The following is a 20,203-nucleotide window of genomic DNA, read 5'->3' as shown; positions in this document are numbered from 1 at the left end:
TTTAAAACTCCATTTTATCAATTTGTGTAACCTGCCGCAAGGCACGCTGGCTGGAGTTGAGGGCAATCCATCTGGCCCTGTGTCACTTCCAGTCAAGATAATGCCTGCATGAAATCGCACTTGAACCAGCAAGGCTCAAACCCTTCAGGTGGAGGCCTTGCTAATATTCTATTGGGCTGAGAGACACCAGCTACTCTTGAGGGAAGAACACCTCAGTGGGGCCCTGAATGGCGCTGCAGATTGAATCAGCAGGCAGCAAGTGATTCCAGGGGAATGGAGGCTACATCCAACAGTGTTCCTCTTCTTTGAGGTATCTAGGGACAAGGGACAAGTCTCTAGACACTCTCCTTCTCCTTAGCCAGATGGCATCCTATACGTGTTCCTCCTGTTCTCCTGGTAGACTGAGTATGTGGTTGACATTTTTCAGCTGGTGGGCCTCCCATGGACTACAACTCTCTAAGCCACTGTCCAATGAGTCTTATAATTCATTCACAGAGGTTTGCAGATGAGTTCTCATCCTCTAGTTAAACATTTTCTGAAAGGAGCTGCTTCTCGCTCTGGTAGTATGGAATCGTTTTCCATCTTGAAGCTTACAGAAGGTGCTGCAAGTACTGCAAGGTCCCCCATTTGAGACCCTCAGAACAGTGCCTTTGCGAGTGATATCTCTCAAGGTTCTTTCTATAGTGGAGTCAGAACTGGGAACATTGTCATTGGCTGTCATCTCTGTGTATTTCATAAGGACTCAATCATTTTACATTCTGATCCATCCTTCCAACTCAAAATAGGCTCTGGGTTTCATAATAACCAGGACATTGTACTGCCATCCTTTGGTCCTAATCCTGCTCACCTGCTCGAAAAAACATGGCACTCTCTAGATGCCTGCAGAGCCTTCAAGGGCATTTTCTAGATGGCCGCAGAACCTTCAAGGTCTACCTTTGCCGTACCCAAGACATATGGCTAACTGAATCCTTGTTTATATCCTTTCAATAAAGTGACAAAATCCAATTCATCTTGTTAGAACTCCTTCAAGCTTCAGGTGCCTCGCTGTATCATGGCATATTCTACTAGGTTTGCAGCCCCCATAGCAGCATTCACAACTAATGCATCTCTTGTATTTATCAGGCACTATAAGATAGACTGCTATGCCTCTTATGATGCTTCTTTTGGGAGGCATATTCTGCAATGTTTTTTTTCTCATGTTTAGGCACTGGGTAGTCCCTACTAGGGCTGCCCACGTGATGTCATGCTACCTGGGAAAAATGGACCATTGGTCTCACCTGAAAGTTGGTTTTCCCTGGTATCATGCCATCATGGCCCTCCCTGATAGAGGCTGCCTTCATTGTAAGGTTCTTTTAATTCAGCTATGTTATAAATGTGCTAATGAGTCAAGACCTTTTTGAATGTGTTCTGGCTATTGCTGCTTCTCTGTTTGGGCAGTGCCCTTTTCCTTGCTGTTCTGTATGTGACGCCAGTCAAGATATCTCACTTTGGCCTAGTCTCGAATGAACTGGAGTGGGGCCTGAAGGAGCAGCTAGGGTCTTGACTCCTGTGCATTCTTGCCTTTGGATGCTAGATGGCGCTATAACCCATGTGATGTCATGATACCTGGGAAAACCACTTTTCAGGTGAGACCAACTGTCCATTCTGACTTCTTTTGCCTTAATCAGTAGGCATAACGGAATTTGTTCAATGGCCTAATATTTTAACCCATTCCAGTCTGGTTTCAGGCCTGGTTATGGGACAAAATTAGCCTTGGTAACCCTGATGGATGATCTTTATCAGGAGAAGAACAGAGGGAGTCTGATACTGTTATTCTTACTTGATCGCTCAACGGCTTTTGATACTATTGACCATGGTATCCTTCTGAGCTGACTTTGTCAGTTGGTTATTGGAGGCACTGTTTTAATAGTGGTTCCAATCTACCTCCAAGGTCATTTTCAAATAATAGCATTGAGTGATTGTTTTTCAGCCTCCTTACAGTTGTGCTGTGGGGTGCAGCAGAGTACCATCTTGTCCCTCATGTTGTTTAAAATCTATATGTAGCCCTTGGGAGCAGTCACTGGATTTGGGGCGAGGTGTCAGCAGTATGTTGATGATACCCAACTTTATTTCTCTGTAACATCTGAATCAGGAGAGGTCGTGCAAGTCCTAGACCACTGCCTGGACTCAGTAGTGGGCTGGATGAGGGCTAATAAACTGAATCTGAATCCTAGCAAGACAGAGGCACTGTGGGTTGGTGGTTCCCGAGTTCAGATAATTGGTCAATTGCCTGCTTTCCATCGGGTTCTACTCCCTGTGAAAGAGCCTGTTTGTAATCTATGGGTGCTCCTGGATCCATCCTTGTCACTAGAGGCCCACTTGAATTCAGTGGCTAGGAGTGCCTTTTACCAGCTTTGGCTGGTAAGAGAGCTGCAGCCATTTCTGGACTGGGATAGCCTGACCACTGTTGTCCATGCACTGGTAACCTCCAGACTGGATTACTGTAATGTGCTCTGTTCGGGGCTGTCCTTGAGAATGGTCTGGAAGCTGCAGCTGGTGCAAAATGCAGTGACGTGACTAGTCACTAGGGCAGGGTATCGCCAACATGTGACCTCACTGCTGAAAGAATTGCACTGGCTGCCCATTTGCTACCGGGCCCCATTCAAGGTTCTAGTTTTGGTGTACAAAGCCTTATACAACTTGGGACCAGGATACCTGAAAGATTATCTTACCCCTTATATACCCAGTCGATCAGTGCATTCTGCAGGTGAGGGCCTCCTGCAGATGCCATCTTATCAGGAGGTCCGTTCTGCACAACATAGGAAACGGACCTTTGGTGTAGTGGCACCTACCCTGTGGAATTCCCTCCCCTTAAATATTAGACAGTCACCATCTGTGTTATCTTTTCAGCACCTATTGAAGACCTTCCTCTTTCAACAAGCCTTTTAAGTAGTGACCTTATCCCAGTCTGTGTTTGTGTTGGAATTGCTTTTTAAGATTTTTTAAAAGCTTTTTTTTTTAAAGAAAAGATATTTTTAAAGAAGTTTAGTTTTAATCTATTTTTAAAGATGTTTTGTTTTAATATATTTTAAAGTCTGTTTTTAAGATGTTTTAGAGTGCTTTTAGTGTTTTTGTTTGCAGCCCTGGGCTCCTTCTGGAAGGAAGGGCAGGATATACATTTAATAAATAAACAAATAAATAAAAGTCAAAGAAATAAATGATAAAGTAAATAGTAAAATAAAAAGTTTTTTTCTTAGACATTTCCAAAGATCAGGCCATGTGTTTCCTAGGGGAGAGTGTTTCATAAGTGCAGGGCCATCACCAAAAAGGTGCTGTCCCTTTCTCATGATGAAATTAGTAATTTTCTAAATTAATATATTAATATTACTTATTTATTTTCCTATCTAGTCTAACAAGGCACCCTTGGGCTCCCATGAAAGGTCTCAGTAAATATCTCCTCAAAAATTCCACAATGCACAAGACAGTTTGCTGTTCCTGCTCAGTTTCTGTTTGCAGTGGCTGTGCCTCTCATATGGGGTACACCCACATAAACATGCTAACATTTCATTGGAGGCCAGGATTGGACACCCAGCCAGTAAAGGTATAAAAGTCCTGGTATTCATCTTACTATTTATATATTTTAACTTTTGTTTTAGTGATGTGGTGCGACTAGAGAGGCCTGAATTAGAGGAACAAAGAACCCAGCTCATTGTGAGAATCAATGCTGATAAGAATCAACTGAAAGCAATTGAAGACAAAATTCTAAAAATGCTTTTTACATCAGAAGGAAATATTTTGGACAAGGAAGAACTCATCAACACACTTCAAGAATCAAAGGCAGGAGGATTTAAAAAAAATCAACTACAACTATGGGACTGTAGGAAATATCATGGAGAGGAATTATTTTTAAATGTTTATATTCTGATTGTGGGTGTAAATATCATGTAAACAATGAAATGCATAGGATAGGATGACTAACCTCAGTGCCACGGCAAGATCACAAACCAGTGTATTATGCCTAGTGTTACCAGGGGTATTATGACAGTTACAGAATATATAGGCAGATACAGCAGAGTTGTGTTTTTTTTAAAAAAAAGTCTCAATAATATTACATTTTACTCTCCACATATCGTTACAAATTTGTATCAGTGAATATAGTTAGCCTAGTTTAGAGTCACAATTTCCTATTTAAAATCATGCAGATAATCAGCTAGGTCCTTTCCCATCAATCAGTTTTGTTAACATGGTAAAATAAGAACACTTCCATTTAGTTCCAACATCTCCACCTATAGGTTTGTGCTCACCATTTCTTCCCATCACTTAAAATACCAGCTTCCAATTATGCTGAAGAATGGAAGATAAGCGCATAACATGCAATCAATTTGTTATTTCATTCATTACCACTTAAAGAGAAAAAAATGGGTGTTAGAATTTTCAGCATCAGAGATGTTACCCTTTTGCTTCTACTGACCATATTGCAGGGCAGCCTTGAGACTGCAAAAGCAGCAATTAAAAACAAAGTAAAATATAATCTCTTTCTAAACTGACTAAGATTGGGTCATCATCATATTCTATTAAAAGCCAGATAATTTTTTTTAAATTAGAAGCCTGGAGGATTCAGACCCTATCTGGACAGGGATAACCTGGCTACAGTAATCTAAGCTCTGGTAACCTCAAGGTTGGATTGTTGCAATGTACTTTACATGGGACTGCCTTTGAAAATGGTTTAGAAGCTTCATTTAATGCAGAATGCCTGATCATTGATGGGTTCAAGGCAAACAGGACTTATAACACCAATCCTGTTCCAACTACACTGGCTGCCTGTATGCTTCTGAGCCCAATTCAAAGTGCTCGTTTTGACCTATAAAAGTCTTTATAGCTCAGGACCCCAATATTTTTTGGAATTCCTCTGCCAATATGAACCTACCTAGACCTTTACATCTTCTTCTGAGGCCCTTCTTTGACATCTTTTTCAGTGCTAGGTAAGGACACCAGGTAAAGATGTACCTTTTTCCCCAAGCATAAACTGAGATGTTGTTGTCTTTTATTAGTATGCTGCCAAAGCTTTCTGTGGCTGCATGGGGGTGTTCTTCTGTTGTTGTTTTATGGTTTTGTTTTTATAGTATGATATATATATCATAAAGTATATATATATATATATAATTATTATTCAGGTTTTTGAATCTGTATATTCTTTGCAGGCCTTTATATTTTCATTTTTAGAGAATGATTCGTCATACAGATTCATCATGAGAGCTGGTGTAGCATAGTGGCTAAAAGGCTGAGCTATGAATCAGGAAATCCCTAGTTTGGATCTTATCTCTGCCATTAATCACTAGGCAGTGTTAAGTAAACTACTGTCTCTCATGAGGCTTATTCCCAAATCTAGGTGTTAACCAATGTTAGTCATACTCAAAATAAACCCCCTGAAATCAACAAACTTGATTTATTGCTTCCAATGGGTCTGCTCTGAGTATGACTTAATTGAATATCACTCTTTTACAATAGGATAGTAATACTGATTTACTTTATAGCTTTGTTGTGCTTTACTGATTGTTTTGTTCTGACTGGGTGAAATTTGTTCCACATATTTGAGATAGTCAGTTTCATATCTGTATTCAAAATGACACTTTGAAATCTATGTTGTTAGGTTACATCCGGTGCCATTAAAGTAAGGCTTGTGGAAGCAGAAACAACAGAGGAAAAGATAAATGCAGCCCGTGAAAAATATCGCCCTGTTGCTACACGAGGATCAGTCATGTATTTTGTGATTGCAAGTCTTTCGGAGATTGATCCAATGTATCAATTTTCCTTAAAGTATTTCAAACAGGTTTGGATTTCTCTTACTTTTGAGTCATTATAAAGTTGTGTTCTCCATATAGCAAACAACCATATATTTCTAAGGCTGCAAGCCTCCACTTAACTACAGATCTCTTAATTCCATTGAAATCAAAATCCAAGATTCAAAGAGCTACTTTAGATTTCTCAAAGGTTTATGTGTGCCCAGTCATTTATTTTCTGTTTTGAAGAACAGACACACTTATGCCATATCATGAATTGCTTTTGAAATTAGGCTCACTTTCAAAGGTGGTTTGCTATGTGGCTGTTGTTTAAGAACACCAAGTGCGATAGGTCTACAGAACTAGTACAGTTCTTTGGATCCTGCCCATTGGGCTCTGCATATAAGCAATTGTCTGAAGAACTATTGCCGTATCATATAATAATTGCATACTTGAATTCTGGCAGTAGAAATTTTAATCTTATACTTTGAAAGGCTATGAATGTCACTGGTTTGTTTGAATGTTATGGGAACAGTTTATCCAAACTGAGCGTTATTTTTATTACTCCAAGAAGTTGTTCATTTTGTTTCCTTATAGTGAACAAATCTGATAATTTTTAGAAGAGTTCTAAAGATAAATCACCAGTGTGGGCATAATCTTAGTTTGTTGCTTGTTCATAGTCCAGTGGGTAGATAGCCATACTACATGGCAGGGAGCCAAGTTGTTATATGTATTGTTATTCATAATTTAGTAGTTCTACAGGGTTCAACATGCCAAGAAACCAGTGCTGCTACTGTGCTGACTGAGTGAAGTCAGTATGTTTTCAGGGAAAAATCAGTGTTGGGGGAAGTTGCTGAAGTTCAAAGCAAACTGGATCAGTCCACAAAGATGATGAATGTGTAGACCCACTGAAAAATCCAGTGCTAAATCCTAATTCAGCAGAATCCTCACCCATCCCTAGTTTGCAGCCAAGCTGACAATCTTGCTTGCCTCCTCCATGAGTGCCAAACCTAAAAAAGCTCTGTTAGCACTGACATACAAATGAACACAAATATAAGTAACCTGAATACAAATATATGGCAAAATGCAAATTCCCATGAATAGCCCTGCTGTTGGTTCTGTTGTGATATACTAGTCAGGTCCTACTAGTATGAGCTATGACTGAGGAAGTCCTTGGTCCAAATCTTGTTTCAGTCACGAGCTCACTATGTTGCGTTAGGCAAGCCACCATCTCTCAGTCTCAGCTCCTTCCCTCAGCAATATGTCAATAGTACCAGGGTTATACTAAATGTTCTAGGATAAATATTTTGAATATAAAAAGGGAGGTTTGAGAGGTTCAAGATGCTCCCTAAGACACCCAAAGCTTACCTTTAAAAAACCTATTTAACTGCTTCTTTGGTGTAATTTTTTTTTTTGCTGGGAGGCGTGTTTCTAGGTCTGCTCCCTATTCTTACAATAAGAACCCATTGTGAGAGTGATGGTATCACAATACCAAATAGTCACATTTGGCACTGTGGAAACATCAGTGAGTCCAAACCTAACCAATGCTAGCACAATGCTTTCTGTATCTTGTTGACCTCACTCTGGATGGACAGTGGGAGAGAACATGGCCGTGCTTCCTTGAGTACATGTCAGAAGAAAATAGTGTGCAGCTGCAGTGACCATTGACACTTAAGCGGCTTCCTGCTACCCAGACACATTGGGGGAGGAAGGAGAATGAGGCTTCTATAATGGCAGCTGTTGTCTTTTTCCAATAACCTATACTTTTTTTCCTTAGTGACATAGACTAAGGCTTTTTCCGTAGCTTCTGTGGGTAAATTTCATAGCCATCCAGTTTATTAGTATGCAATGTATTGCTTCTTACTCTTCCCTGACATTCCTACCTGATTACTGCACACATGGCTTGGTGCATATTTTTAGCCAAATGCTAAAAAAAAAGCTACATGCCCCTCTTAATGAAGTACTTCTGCCTAGACAAGTCATTCTGTTACCACTCAAGTCCCTCATTCATCACCCACCACAACACTTATCCCAACAAGTAGACTTCAGGTAACAGTTCATCTGCTTATCTTGCGGAATCACTGTTTATATCTGTTTCCTTATATATAATATATATACTTCTCACCATTGAAAACAACAAAATAGCCACTGATATCTACAGCAAACCCACTGATGCCCACACCTATTTAAACTGGAAATCCTGCCATCTTAAACATATAAAGAAAAACATTGTGTATAGCTTAGCTCTTAGAATCAAACTTATTTGCAACACTGAAGATAAATACCAGAGAAGGATCAGTGAACTTAAAGAACACCTTCTTCTAAGAGGATATTCTACACATATTATCAATTGCAACATCCACCGAGCCTCCATTCTGTCCAGAGAAAACCTCCTCCATCATGCTGAGGTGACAGAGAGCAGAGAGCAACGGATTCCATTTGTGGTAGATTTCCATCCAGCATCTCCTAACTATCACCGAGCAATCAGGGAGAGCTACCCATCGCTGGCAAACTATGAACATCTTACTAGAGCCATCAGCAGGCCTCCTGTTATAGCATTTCACCAACTTCCTAATTTGCACAGACTGTTGGTGAGAGCTGTGCTTAAGCCACCTATCACCAATCCAGGGTCTCATCCTTGTCACTCCGAACGCTGTATCACCTGTGTGTACCTCAGGGAGACAGCTACTTTTACAAGCACTAGGACAAGCAGGACATATTACATCAAACAGAATATCACCTGCAGGTCCTGCAATATAATTTACATCATTGAATGCAGAAGACCAGGATGCCATATCCAATACGTAGGAAAAACCACAACTGACCTATGCACACGCTTCAGGAACCACAAGTTGGCAATCTTAACAAAAAAAGTGGAGCAACCAGGTGCAAAGCATTTTAACACTGAGAGTCACAGCCTGTTGGACTTTTCCATAACAGCGATAGAGATGCCAGCAGATCCAGCAGCATTGACCAAAAGGGAGAACTTTTGGATATACTCTGTGGATACATTGGCACCACATGGCCTGAACCTGGAGGACAGTACCACCACTACTTAGATTCTGCAAATGAAGCCCCTCTGAGCATTCCATCCTCAAAGTTCTATAACTGCCACCTTGGTGACATCATTTGTATGTTAGCAGCTGATGAAGGCAGAAGCTGAAACTTTTTGTTAATAAAAAAAAAACCTCTGTTTTGTTAATCACAATTATGTTCATATATTTTTATGTGATTAACGGAATCCTTATAGGGATCCAGAGCAAGCTTGAGTGAAGTTCTGTTTGTTGCTTTCAAAACTGTTTCCTTATATGTTGTTCTTTCCTGTGAAGATCAGATAGTCCTCTGCACAAACTAACACTCCTCCCCTTCAGGTTTTCACTTTCCCACTCTTTGTTATACATTACGTGTTGCTAGCCAAGAATGACTTAATAACTGCAGCCTTGTACAGTTCAGTTCTTATTTTATTTATCTTGCTCGTTGCTTCTTAAGATGACCCATAAAATAGTAGGAGCACTATATTTGCAACATTTGTTTACAGACTACAATAATGAATCACTTAATAACCTTTTGCTAAAACAAAGCCTCATGGGTTCATTTTTTTTAGCTTAATTCCTTATTACTCTTTGTGTTCAAAATACTAGACAAAATATAGTAGAAACAATGGAATTGGATTATTACTAGAAGGTTTTGAAATAGATGGTCTCCACCAATGGGCTAGTTCACATATGTATGTTCCATACTTGCAGGCGTGAAGAAACCATCAGATTAATTACCACTGCCATAAATTTTATATCACTTGATGTCAACTAAAACACAATAGTTTTCACTGAAAGCATTATTATTATTATTATTATTATTATTATTATTATTATTATTATTATTATTATTATTATTATCCTTATTTATACCCCGCCCTTTTTCCAAACTGGAACTCAAGGCAGTTTCCAGATAAAAACAAGTACACATCATTAAGAACCTATAAAAATATAAAACATATAAAATCAGCATTAAAACAGGATTAAACTATTAAGATGTTAAAACCAATTACTCTTAAAATACTGCAACCCAATTTAGGAGCATACAGGCAAAACAATAACATATAGCATCCTCTTCAGTCACTACCCTTAAAACCTTCAGTTCCAAAGGCCTGCCGGAAGAAAAAAGTCTTTAGCTGTCGGCGGAAAGACTGCACAGAGGAGCCCATTCTTGCCTCCCTAGGGAGGGAGTTCCAGAGCCTAGGGGCAGCCACCGAAAAGGCCCTATCTCGTGTCCCCACCAGTCACACTTGTGAAGGTGTTGGGATCATGAGAAGGGTCTCTCCGGAAGATCTCAGGGCCCGGGCAGGTTCATATAGGGAGATACGGTCTGACAGATAGCCTGGACCTAAGCCGTATAGGGCTTTATAGGTCATAACCAGCACTTTGAATTGTGTCCGGAAACAGACTGGCAGCCAGTGGAGCTGTTGCAGCAGGGGAGTTGTATGGTCCCTGTAACCAGCCCCAGTTAACGTTCTGGCTGCAGATTGTTGCACCAGCTGAAGTTTCCGAACAGTCTTCAAAGGCAGCCCCATGTAGAGTGCGTTACAGTAGTCTAAGCGGGATGTAACTAAGGCATGTGTCACCATAGCCAGATCAGACGACTCCAGGAACGGGCGCAGTCGGCGCACTAATCTTAACTGTGCAAAAGCATTCCTGGCCACCGCAGAAACCTGGGCCTCCAGGTTTAAGGCTGAGTCCAGGAGCACACCCAAACTGCGAACCTGTGTCTTCAGGGGGAGTGTAACCCCATCCAGCACAGGCTGAACCCCTATTCCCTGATCCGCCTTTTGACTGACTAGGAGCACCTCTGTCTTGTCTGGATTAAGCTTCAGCTTGTTCACCCTCATCCAGACCACCACTGCTGTCAGACACTGGTTTAGAACCGAGTCAGTTTCCTTGGAATTAGGTGGAAAGGAGAAGTAGAGTTGGGTGTCATCTGCATACTGGTGGCACTGAACCCCAAATCTCCGGACAACCTCTCCCAGCGGTTTCATGTAGATATTAAATAGCATGGGGGACAGAACTGAACCCTGAGGGACCCCACAGGCCAATGGCCAAGGAGTCGAACAGGAATCCCCCAGCACCACCTTCTGGGTTCGATCCTCCAGGAAGGAACGGAGCCATCATAAAATGGTGCCCCCAAGTCCCATCCCGGTAAGGCGACCCAGAAGGATACCATGGTCGATGGTATCGAAAGCCGCTGAGAGGTCCAACAGAACCAACAGGGACACACTCCCCCTGTCCAGTTCTCTGCGTAGGTCATCTACCAAGGCGACTAAAGCCGTCTCCGTCCCATAACCAGGTCTGAAACCAGACTGAAATGGATCTAGATAATCCGTTTCATCCAGGAATCCCTGTAGTTGGGAGGCCACCACACACTCTATTACCTTGCCCAGGAATGGGATATTAGACATTGGTCGATAATTATCCATAATAGAGGGGTCCAGGGAGGGCTTTTTCAACAAAGGCCTTACAACTACCTTCTTTAGGCCCATTGGAACTCTGCCTTGTTGTAGGGAGGCATTGGCCACTTCCTTCACCCACTCGGCTAGGCCCCCTCTGGCACTTTTAATAAGCCAGGAAGGGCAAGGGTCTAACAGACATGTGGTGGGCCTCACCTCTCCAAGGATCCTGTCCACATCCTCGGGTTGTACAAGCTGAAAAGAATCCATCATCAGTTGAGTCATCCAATGTTAGGCAATCGTGATGATAAATCAATTAATTTACATGCATGTGTGAAACAGCCCAATAAGTAGTAAGTGTAATACTTCTTTAAAAACCCTTTTCAGTGAAGAAGCTTCTCTTATGAGCCTTAGTCATAAACTGTATTTACCTTTTTTCCTTGCAGCTATTTAATATCACTATTGAAACATCTGAAAAAAATGATGACCTGGAAATGCGACTAGCTATACTACTTAGTCAGACACTCTATGCAACTTATACCAATGTCTCCCGAGGCCTTTTTGAGCAGCACAAACTCATCTACAGCTTTATGCTATGTATTGAGATCATGCGACAGAAAGAAGAACTTACAGACATCGAATGGAACTTCTTCCTCCGTGGAGCTGCTGGTTTAGATAAGGTATTTGTGAGGACATGTTTATAATTAATGAGATTTTAAATCTCTGCATCCTTTTAGTGATTGTATAAAAGAAGATCATTTCTCCCATTGGTATTGAAGTTCATCAGGATGGGTATTGATTCCATTTTGTGGTTGAAGACAGAAAAGACAAACTGAGGAAAGTATTCTGGGTCTCCCAGATTCCAGTTTGCTTTCTTGGTTTTGTTGAAGCATTTGTTTAAACCATTGACTCTCCAAACTCTCTCTTCTCAGGCTTTGCTGTGCTTGGTTTTTGTCTGTAGTATTTCTGTTTATGTGGGTAGTGTATTCTGTCATTTATTCTGAGGGTGCTGAGAATAGAATTATTTTATTTTGCCTCAGCACGTGTGTGCGTGAGAGAGAGGCTGGCTGCCATTTTAATTGCAGCCCTCAGTGTTTCTCTCTTGTGTTTTATCCACTATTACAACTTTTTAAAAATCCCATTAAAATTATGAGGGCTGAATGGGATGGGTTAATATAGAACAAACGTTCTATTGCAATTGCTAGCAAGTATTATACTCTAGAGTCTTCTATTATGGAACAATGAAAGCTTCTAGTGTTGAATGCACCAGTTTCATCACTTGTCTCCTGCATACTTCTCCCTAAGGATGAATATGTGCCATTAAAAGATGTGTCTGACTGCAGGATGGATTTTGCATTGTGCAGGGCACATGAAGCAGCTGCTCTGAGTATCCAGGTGTCACACACAGCTTTGGGATTTACAAGAACATCATTGCTATGGTTGTATGAGTTACTGGACAGCTTACAGGAGGCTGCAGACAGTTTGCAAAACTTTGTTAAAGATACTGAGATCCATGGAGGCAGCTATAATTGCCAGAAGGACACTATGGCTTCAGCACTGGAAAGTGGACACAGTGTCTAAAATTAATTTGTCAACAATTTTCATCCCAATAGACTAGCATGGGACAGATCACATTTCCAGCAATGGGGTCACCAGTCCAGCAATTTTCTCTGTAGCCCAGTCTATAATAGGCAGGCAACAATAATGCCTCTGACTCCATTGTGGTATCAATGGGGGTCAGGCTTCAACTTTACCATCAGGCATCATGGCTGCTAGCCATGACGGCCATGCTCTATCTCCATAGTCAAAGTCAGTATGCTTCCGAATACCAGTTGCTGGAAACTGCAGAAGGGGAGAGTGCTTTTCCACTCAGGTTCTGCTTCTGGACTTCTCATGTGGATCTAGCTAGCCACTGAGAGAAAGGATGTTGGACTAGATGGGCCACTAGCCTGATCTAACAGGGTCTTCTTATGTTCTTAGGCCTGGAATAAATTCGTGAGTCCAAAATCTGTTCTACTTCGTATTCCTCCTCCCCCTCTACCAACAACGGCGGCGCGGGCTCCATTCGCGGACGGTGAGGGTTGGGGGTGGCGTCCTTGATCAACAATGCCCTGTGGAAAACAGGGTGCATCTTGAAGGAGGGTGGCAATTTTAGTCTGTAAGCCATGGGGTTAATCTGTGCCTCCACCTCAAAGGGTCCTATACGCCTATCTTGCAGTTTACGACACTGGCCAGGCATAGCTAGGAAACGTGTAGAGATCCAGACCTGGTCTCCTACTCATATGAGGTCTCCCTCTCTCCGATGCTGATCAGCTGCGCGTTTGTAATCCGCTTTGGCCTGTTCTAGTTGCTCTTGAAGTAGCTGTTGCATAGCGTGAAGTTCCTGCAAGTAATCCTCAGCGGCTGGGACTGAGAGATTGTCTTTTGGGGCAGGGAAGGCTCGGGGGTTGTAGCCAAAATTGGCGAAGAAAGGAGTCTGTTGCGTGTGCGAATGCACAGCATTATTATAGGCAAATTCTGCTAAATGCAGGTAGGACATCCAGTTGTCCTGCTGATACCCCACAAAACAACGTAAATATTGTTGCAACACTGCGTTGACCCTCTTGGACTGCCCATCCATTTGGGGATGATGGGCAGACGACAGTCTCAGCTCACTTTGCAGCAACTTCCACAACACTTGCCAAAAACGCAAGGTGAATTGTATGCCCCGATCGGAAACCAGGCTGTCTGGCAGACCGTGCAGCCGATACACATTTTGCACGTATAACTTGGCAGTGTCTTGCGCACTTGGGAGCGCTGCGCACGGAATGAAGTGAGCCATTTTTGAGAAGGTATCAACGACCACCAAAACTGTGGTTTTTCCCTGCAAAGGTGGAAGGTCTGTTATAAAATCCATAGTAATCATTCGCCAAGGTCCTCCAGGAGTAGGGAGGGGTTCTAGTAGTCCCGGTGGTTTCCCAGTGGCAAGTTTAGCCCTCATGCAAGTGGGGCAAGAGCGAACGTAATGCTCTACGTCCTTCTTCACCTTGGGCCACCAGAACTCCCGAGTAACCGCTTGAATGGTCTTAAAAACCCCAAAGTGGCCTGCCGTGAGGGCGTCATGGCACTGTCATAGTACGCTCCCTCGCAGTTCTCCAGGGGGCACATAAACGGCTTCCTGATGGTGCAGTATGCCATCCTTCCATGTAAGGTCCTTTTGTTCTGCCTGGGGTGACGCGCCCTCCTCGGCCCGCTGCTCCTGCACGAAAGTGTCCTGTTGTTGCACTTCACGCACTTCAGCTTCCCAAGAATCTTGGCAGGCCCCTACTACTCCCCGCTCAGGAGGGATTATGTACTGTAACGGCCTTGGGGAGGGATCCTTCAGAAATTCTGGCTTCCTCGAGAGGGCATCAGCCCACTTATTCTGTGCTTGGGAGATATAATGAATTTTGAAATGGAACCGTGCGAAGAACTGAGCCCAGCGCACTTGTCTCTGATTGAGTTTACGGGCGGTATGAAGACTCTCTAGATTACGATGGTCCGTGCGCACCTCAATTTCATGCTGCGCCCCTTCCAGATGGTGTCTCCAGGTTTCAAAGGCATCTCTAATGGCTAGTAGCTCTTTTTCTCACACAGTGTAGTTTTGTTCAGAGTCGGTTAACTTTCTGGAAAAGTAGGTGCAAGGCATCAGTTCTCCCCCTTTTTGGGCCAGTTGTAAAAGAACCGCTCCGATCGCGACGTCCGACGCATCCAACTCTACCACAAAAGGGAGCGCCAGGTCGGCATGCTGTAGTATGGGTTTGGTAGCAAACCGCTTCAGGCTCTCGAAAGCCTCTTGTGCAGCTTCTGTCCATTTGAAAGGTCCGGAGCCCTTCAGGCAATCCATGAGCGGTGCGGTCTGATGGGAGTAGTTGGCTATGAAACGGTGGTAGTAATTCGCAAAGCCCAAGAAGCGTTGCAAATCCTTCTTGGTCTTGGGGGGTTGCCACATGAGTACACAACGAACTTTTTCTGGGTCCATATCAACTCCTGCTGGAGAGATCCGATACCCCAGAAAGTCCAACGTGGTTAGGTCAAACCCACACTTTTCCAGCTTCGCGTAAAGACGGTGTTCCCGTAACTTCTGCAGCACTGCACGCACATGCGAGTCGTGTTCCTCGGGAGTATTCGAATAGATCAAGATATCATCCAGATAAACTATCATGAAACGGTCCACAAAGTCCCGAAAGATGTCATTCATACAATTTTGGAAGACTCCAGGTGCTCCCAACAGCCCATATGGCATCACCAAATACTCAAACTGACCGTAATGGGTCTTAAAAGCGGTCTTCCATTCATGACCCACCTTAATCCTTACCAAGTTGTAAGCTCCTCTCAAATCCAGTTTTGTGAAAATTTTGGCGGAACGCAACCTCTCCAACATTTCCCTAATGAGCGGCAGCGGGTAACTATTGGGGATAGTGAGCTTGTTTAGGGCTCAATAATCATTACAGGGACAGAGCTCCCCCCTTTCTTCTTCACAAAGAGCAGGGGTGCACCAGCTGGGGACCATGAAGGACGAATGAAGCCTTTCTTCAAATTGGTGTCCAGAAACTCTCTTAACGCTGCCAACTCTGGTTTAGATAGAGAGTAAATCCGCCCGGTGGGGATGCGTGCTCCGGGCACCAAATCTATGGCACAATCATAGGGCCGGTGAGAAGGGAGTTGTTCCGCTTCCTTTTTATCGAAGACATCCCGAAAACTCCCATACTTGGCAGGCAAAGTTATCTCCCTTGGAGGAGATGCCCCTGCCAACACCTGTGGCTCCTCTTCAGGCTGGCAATGTTGATGGCAGTACTTGGAGGTAAAAACCACCACAGCTTCATCCCAAAAGATTGTGGGGTTGTGCCTAACCAGCCAAGGCATACCCAACACCACCGGGAAATGCGGCAAGGACGCCACATAGAATGACAGGTCTTCCTGATGCCCAGGAACCTTCACTTCCATGGACTCAGTCACCCGAGTCACACACCCCCCAGACTTCAGAGGCTGGCCATCTATAGTTTCCACTGCCAACGGCTGGCTCAGTTCTCTTGTGGGAATAGCGTGGTGTAGCGCCAACTCTCGGTCTATGAAACAAGAGGATGCTTCGCTGTCGATCATAGCCTTGGCTGAGAAGCTCTTGCCTGAGGATAGGGTGATGCGAATAGGCAACAGAAGGGCCCCTTGGGAGGGAAGGGGTCGTAACGGAGGCTCAGTGTCTGGATCACCCCCCAACTCTCTAGCCTCTACGAGAACTGGGATGTGGAGTTTTCCGGCAGCTGGAATCTTCCGGTTTTGGCTGCACAATTTCTGGCGAGGTGTCCAGACTTTCTGCAATAGAGACACAGTCCTTCCCTCCAGTGTCTTTCCCTCTCCTCCTCTGTCAATCACGGTCTAGCCCCCCCCAATCTGCATGGGCTCCTCTCCCGAGACAGTAGGAATGCCAGGATTGGGCACGGGGCGTGCAAGGGGCAGCGGAGCAGCAACCTGACTCCATGAAGGCTCCATTCTTCGCTCCAACTTTCTTCCTTCTAAGCGGCTGTGTATCTGCAAACTCAGCTGAATCAAACCCCTCAGTGAGTTGGGGTGTGTGGAGCGCGCCAGTTCATCCAACACTTCTGGACTCAGTCCATTTCTGTAGAAGTGCATCAAGGCTGGGTCATTGTACTCCGTCTCCTGAGACAAAACACGAAAAGCATTCGTGTATTGCCCTACAGACCCGTTTCCCTGTCTCAGGGTCCCTAACTGGCGGGCAACCATCTCCTTCCTCTGGGGGTCTCAGAACATGTCCCCCATCACATTCTTGAAGGCGTCAAACTGGTGCAATATTGGGTCATTGTGAATCAAATACGGGGTGGCCCATTTTGCTGCTTCCCCTTCCAATAAACTGATGATGAATGCCACCTTCGCGTCATCTGTTGGGAACTCAGCTCTGTGCACTTGAATGTACAACTCACATTGGGCTAGAAATGTGGCAAACTGTTCACTCTGGCCCCCGTATCGCACGGGGAGCCCCACTGGAGACTTCACAGGGGCTGCCACCCCGGGAGGCGCAGCCTGGACTTGGGCGACCAAGGCATGGAGATTCTGGTTATCCACTTGCAAGGCTTGCATTGCGGCTCTGAGGTTTTTGTTCTTGGTTTGCAGGGCTTGCGTAGTCACTCGGAGGTTCTGGATCTCGGCATACAAGGCTTCCATGGTGATAGGTACTCCCCCTCTTGCTCCATTCTGATCCATGTCATCCGCCATGGGAACAGGTTCAAGTAGGGATGGTGGTTGAGTCAAACTATCCCATTCACAGCCGAAAGAATGAGGCTGAGGTGTGTGTGCAAGTAAATCTTGTTTTATTAGAGTGATGGATACATCAAAGGCATTGCACTTCATAGGAAATTCTACACTAACTCACTAGAATCCCTAACTATACTCTAGACATGCTCTGCAGCGTGTGAAGGAAGATGACTCAACGACCCCCTACTGGGAGCGGCAGGCTTAAATAGGAAATGTTCTCGAACGTAATCTCTGACTCCGTCGCAATTCCTGTCTTTGCCCTGTCCATTTCTGGCGGCGACGGGAACGAGGAGACGGGACATGCATCCAACGGCTCATCAGAAGACACCTTCTCCTGAGCAACAGGCTTGAGGTCAGGGGGCGGTGCCACATTGGAATTCTCCTGGGAACTGCCTGGTAAAGGAGGAGTTGGCACTAACTCTGAAGCTTCCCCCCACAAGTCCTCTGCCTCAACTGGGGGCGGTTCGCTCGGCTCCTCGGGAAGGGTGTTACTCATGGGAACTGGCTGGAGATCAGGCTGCCCCCCTCCCGCACGTTCCTGCTCAGACACAATAATCCCTAACTCTGCTTCTTCTGACTGCGGAGGAGCCTGAAACTCATGCCTCCCCCTTTCCTGTCCCTTCTGAGTTGGCTGCAGCGCAACAATATCTCACCTGTTAAAGCTTCTTTAATCTGGTTTAGCCATAGCTGAAATCAAACAAAATGGCTTACACCATTTTCCTCAAGTTGATAATCAATATCTGACTCCCAATGTTCCTTTAGACCTGTAGGATTCCCATGACCTGTAAAATTAATTGATGCTATATACTTGCAATCACTCCCTCAAAAAGTGATCAAAGAGCAATTTATAACCATCTGGACCCTGCCAGACATCCCCTCCATATTAGATGTAATAAGCTTTGAAGGGATAGGGTCATACACACAGGTGACTGACTGAACTTGGCCAAGCATATGTTGTCCAAATCCTGATACTCCAATAAAACTAATAAACTAAACTAGACCAATCAGTGCTCTAGTTGTAACTATTAATGGAACTGCATAAGCTATGGACTCTAAGTCATATAAGCAACTTTATATTCAGAGTGTTTTGAAAATTTGTCACAGCAGGCGTCTTCCCGGAAGTGAGCGCTCAGCTGGTGACTGTCTCTGAGAGATCTCTGTCTCAGAGGAAGCTTTTTTCAGGTTAAAAGCCAGTCAAGAGGAAACTTTGACTGGCTTAAATGTTCTCCAAGGTATAGGAGAACCGATCACATTTTCCACAAGACTTCGTTGAGCTGTCGGCAGCTGGAATTGATCAGGAAATCCCTGAGATAAGAAGGCATGCCGAGCGGCTGAAGACGGAGTCAGGATTTCCATGCAAGCTGTACTGGAAAAAAGCGAAGCATTTTTTTTTCTTCTTAAAAAAAACGTCCTTAACCAGCGAGCCTACTTCTGTCTAAATCTTATCATTCGGCTTAAATTACTATAATAAAAGGGATTTGTTTACGAATCAGCAACTGAGAAACCTGGGTGAGTCATACTTTTTCTCTTTTAAATATAATTAAGGAAGAAAGAAAATGTAAACAACTTATATACTTTTTCTACGACAAAAAGCTGGCCTGAATTTGGAGTTTTAAAGTTTAAAAACGAATGAGAGGTAATTATTATTTGATGGAAATATATTTTGGACTATTTTTCTCCTTGGACTATTTCTTTTTGGACGAATCTGCTGCTCGTATATGTTACTAAACGTTTGGTGTTGGGAACCAGAATTGTTTTGCATTCTTGGATGTAGATAAGAACTGTGCTGTGCTGGCTGGACTACAATAACAGGCCTGGAATATTAACTCTTTTGTTGGTGGAGGGGAAAAAAAAGAAATAGACTGCCTCTAGGTTTTGGAACAGTGATTAATAACAGAAATTAAAGGCTTCTCTTGAAAATGACAACTAAAAGAGCAACTAAGGCCCAGGAGCGAAGAGGTTCTACTGAACCACAGGAAGGGGCTATACCCCCAGATATGTTTCAAAAAATAATGGAAGGGATTAATGATATAAAACAGGAAATGAAAACTGAACTGACAGATATAAAAGACTATATTAAAACACAAGTGGATGAGATTAAAGGGACAATTGGGCAAATAAAGGAGCATGCAAAAAACACTAAAGAAAAGGTACAAATCTTGGAGAATAGAACAGATATATTAAATCTGGAATTAGAAAAAAACTTGGACTATATGGCTGTGACTGAAATGAGAAATAAAGAACATTGTTTGAGATTCCGTGCAATCCCTGAGGAAACAGGTGAAGACATCAGAGATAAAATTGTTAATGCTCTAGCAAAATTTCTGGATTTGAATGAAGATAGGATGGAATTTGAAATAGACAAAGTGTATAGAATTAATTCCAGATATGCAACAATGAATAAAATTCCAAGAGATGTGCTTGTTCATTTTATAAAGAAGACGACCAGAGATATGGTATTACAGCAACACTTTAAAAATACCTTTAAAATTGATGGTAAGGAAATACTGGTGATGAAAGAAATTCCTACTAGACTTTTACGTAAGAGAAAAGAATATGCTTTCCTTACAGAGAAACTTAAGCAACGCAAAATTCAATTTAGATGGGATGTTCCAGAAGGAGTGATTTTTACATTCAGACAACAGAAATATAGATTGAATACTGTTCAAAAAGCAAGGGACTTCTTGAGAAAAGTTTTAAAAGATATGGATGAAGA

General features: G+C 43.3%; 1 protein-coding gene across 2 annotated transcripts in view; it reads left to right on the top strand.

Annotated features, from left to right (window-relative positions):
* Positions 1 to 20,203, top strand: part of DNAH6 (dynein axonemal heavy chain 6) — a 362,354-nt gene that overhangs the window by 250,805 nt on the left and 91,346 nt on the right. For both annotated transcript variants that reach the window (XM_061634018.1, XM_061634008.1), the window contains 3 exons: positions 3,636 to 3,816; positions 5,630 to 5,809; positions 11,646 to 11,879. In XM_061634018.1, coding sequence (XP_061490002.1) covers positions 3,636 to 3,816; positions 5,630 to 5,809; positions 11,646 to 11,879 — 595 coding nt within the window. The remainder of the gene's footprint in view (positions 1 to 3,635; positions 3,817 to 5,629; positions 5,810 to 11,645; positions 11,880 to 20,203) is intronic.

Source organism: Rhineura floridana, chromosome 1 (assembly GCF_030035675.1).
Source record: "Rhineura floridana isolate rRhiFlo1 chromosome 1, rRhiFlo1.hap2, whole genome shotgun sequence".
NCBI classification, from domain to species: Eukaryota; Metazoa; Chordata; class Lepidosauria; order Squamata; family Rhineuridae; genus Rhineura; species Rhineura floridana.
This window is presented reverse-complemented; position numbering and strand designations above follow the sequence as displayed.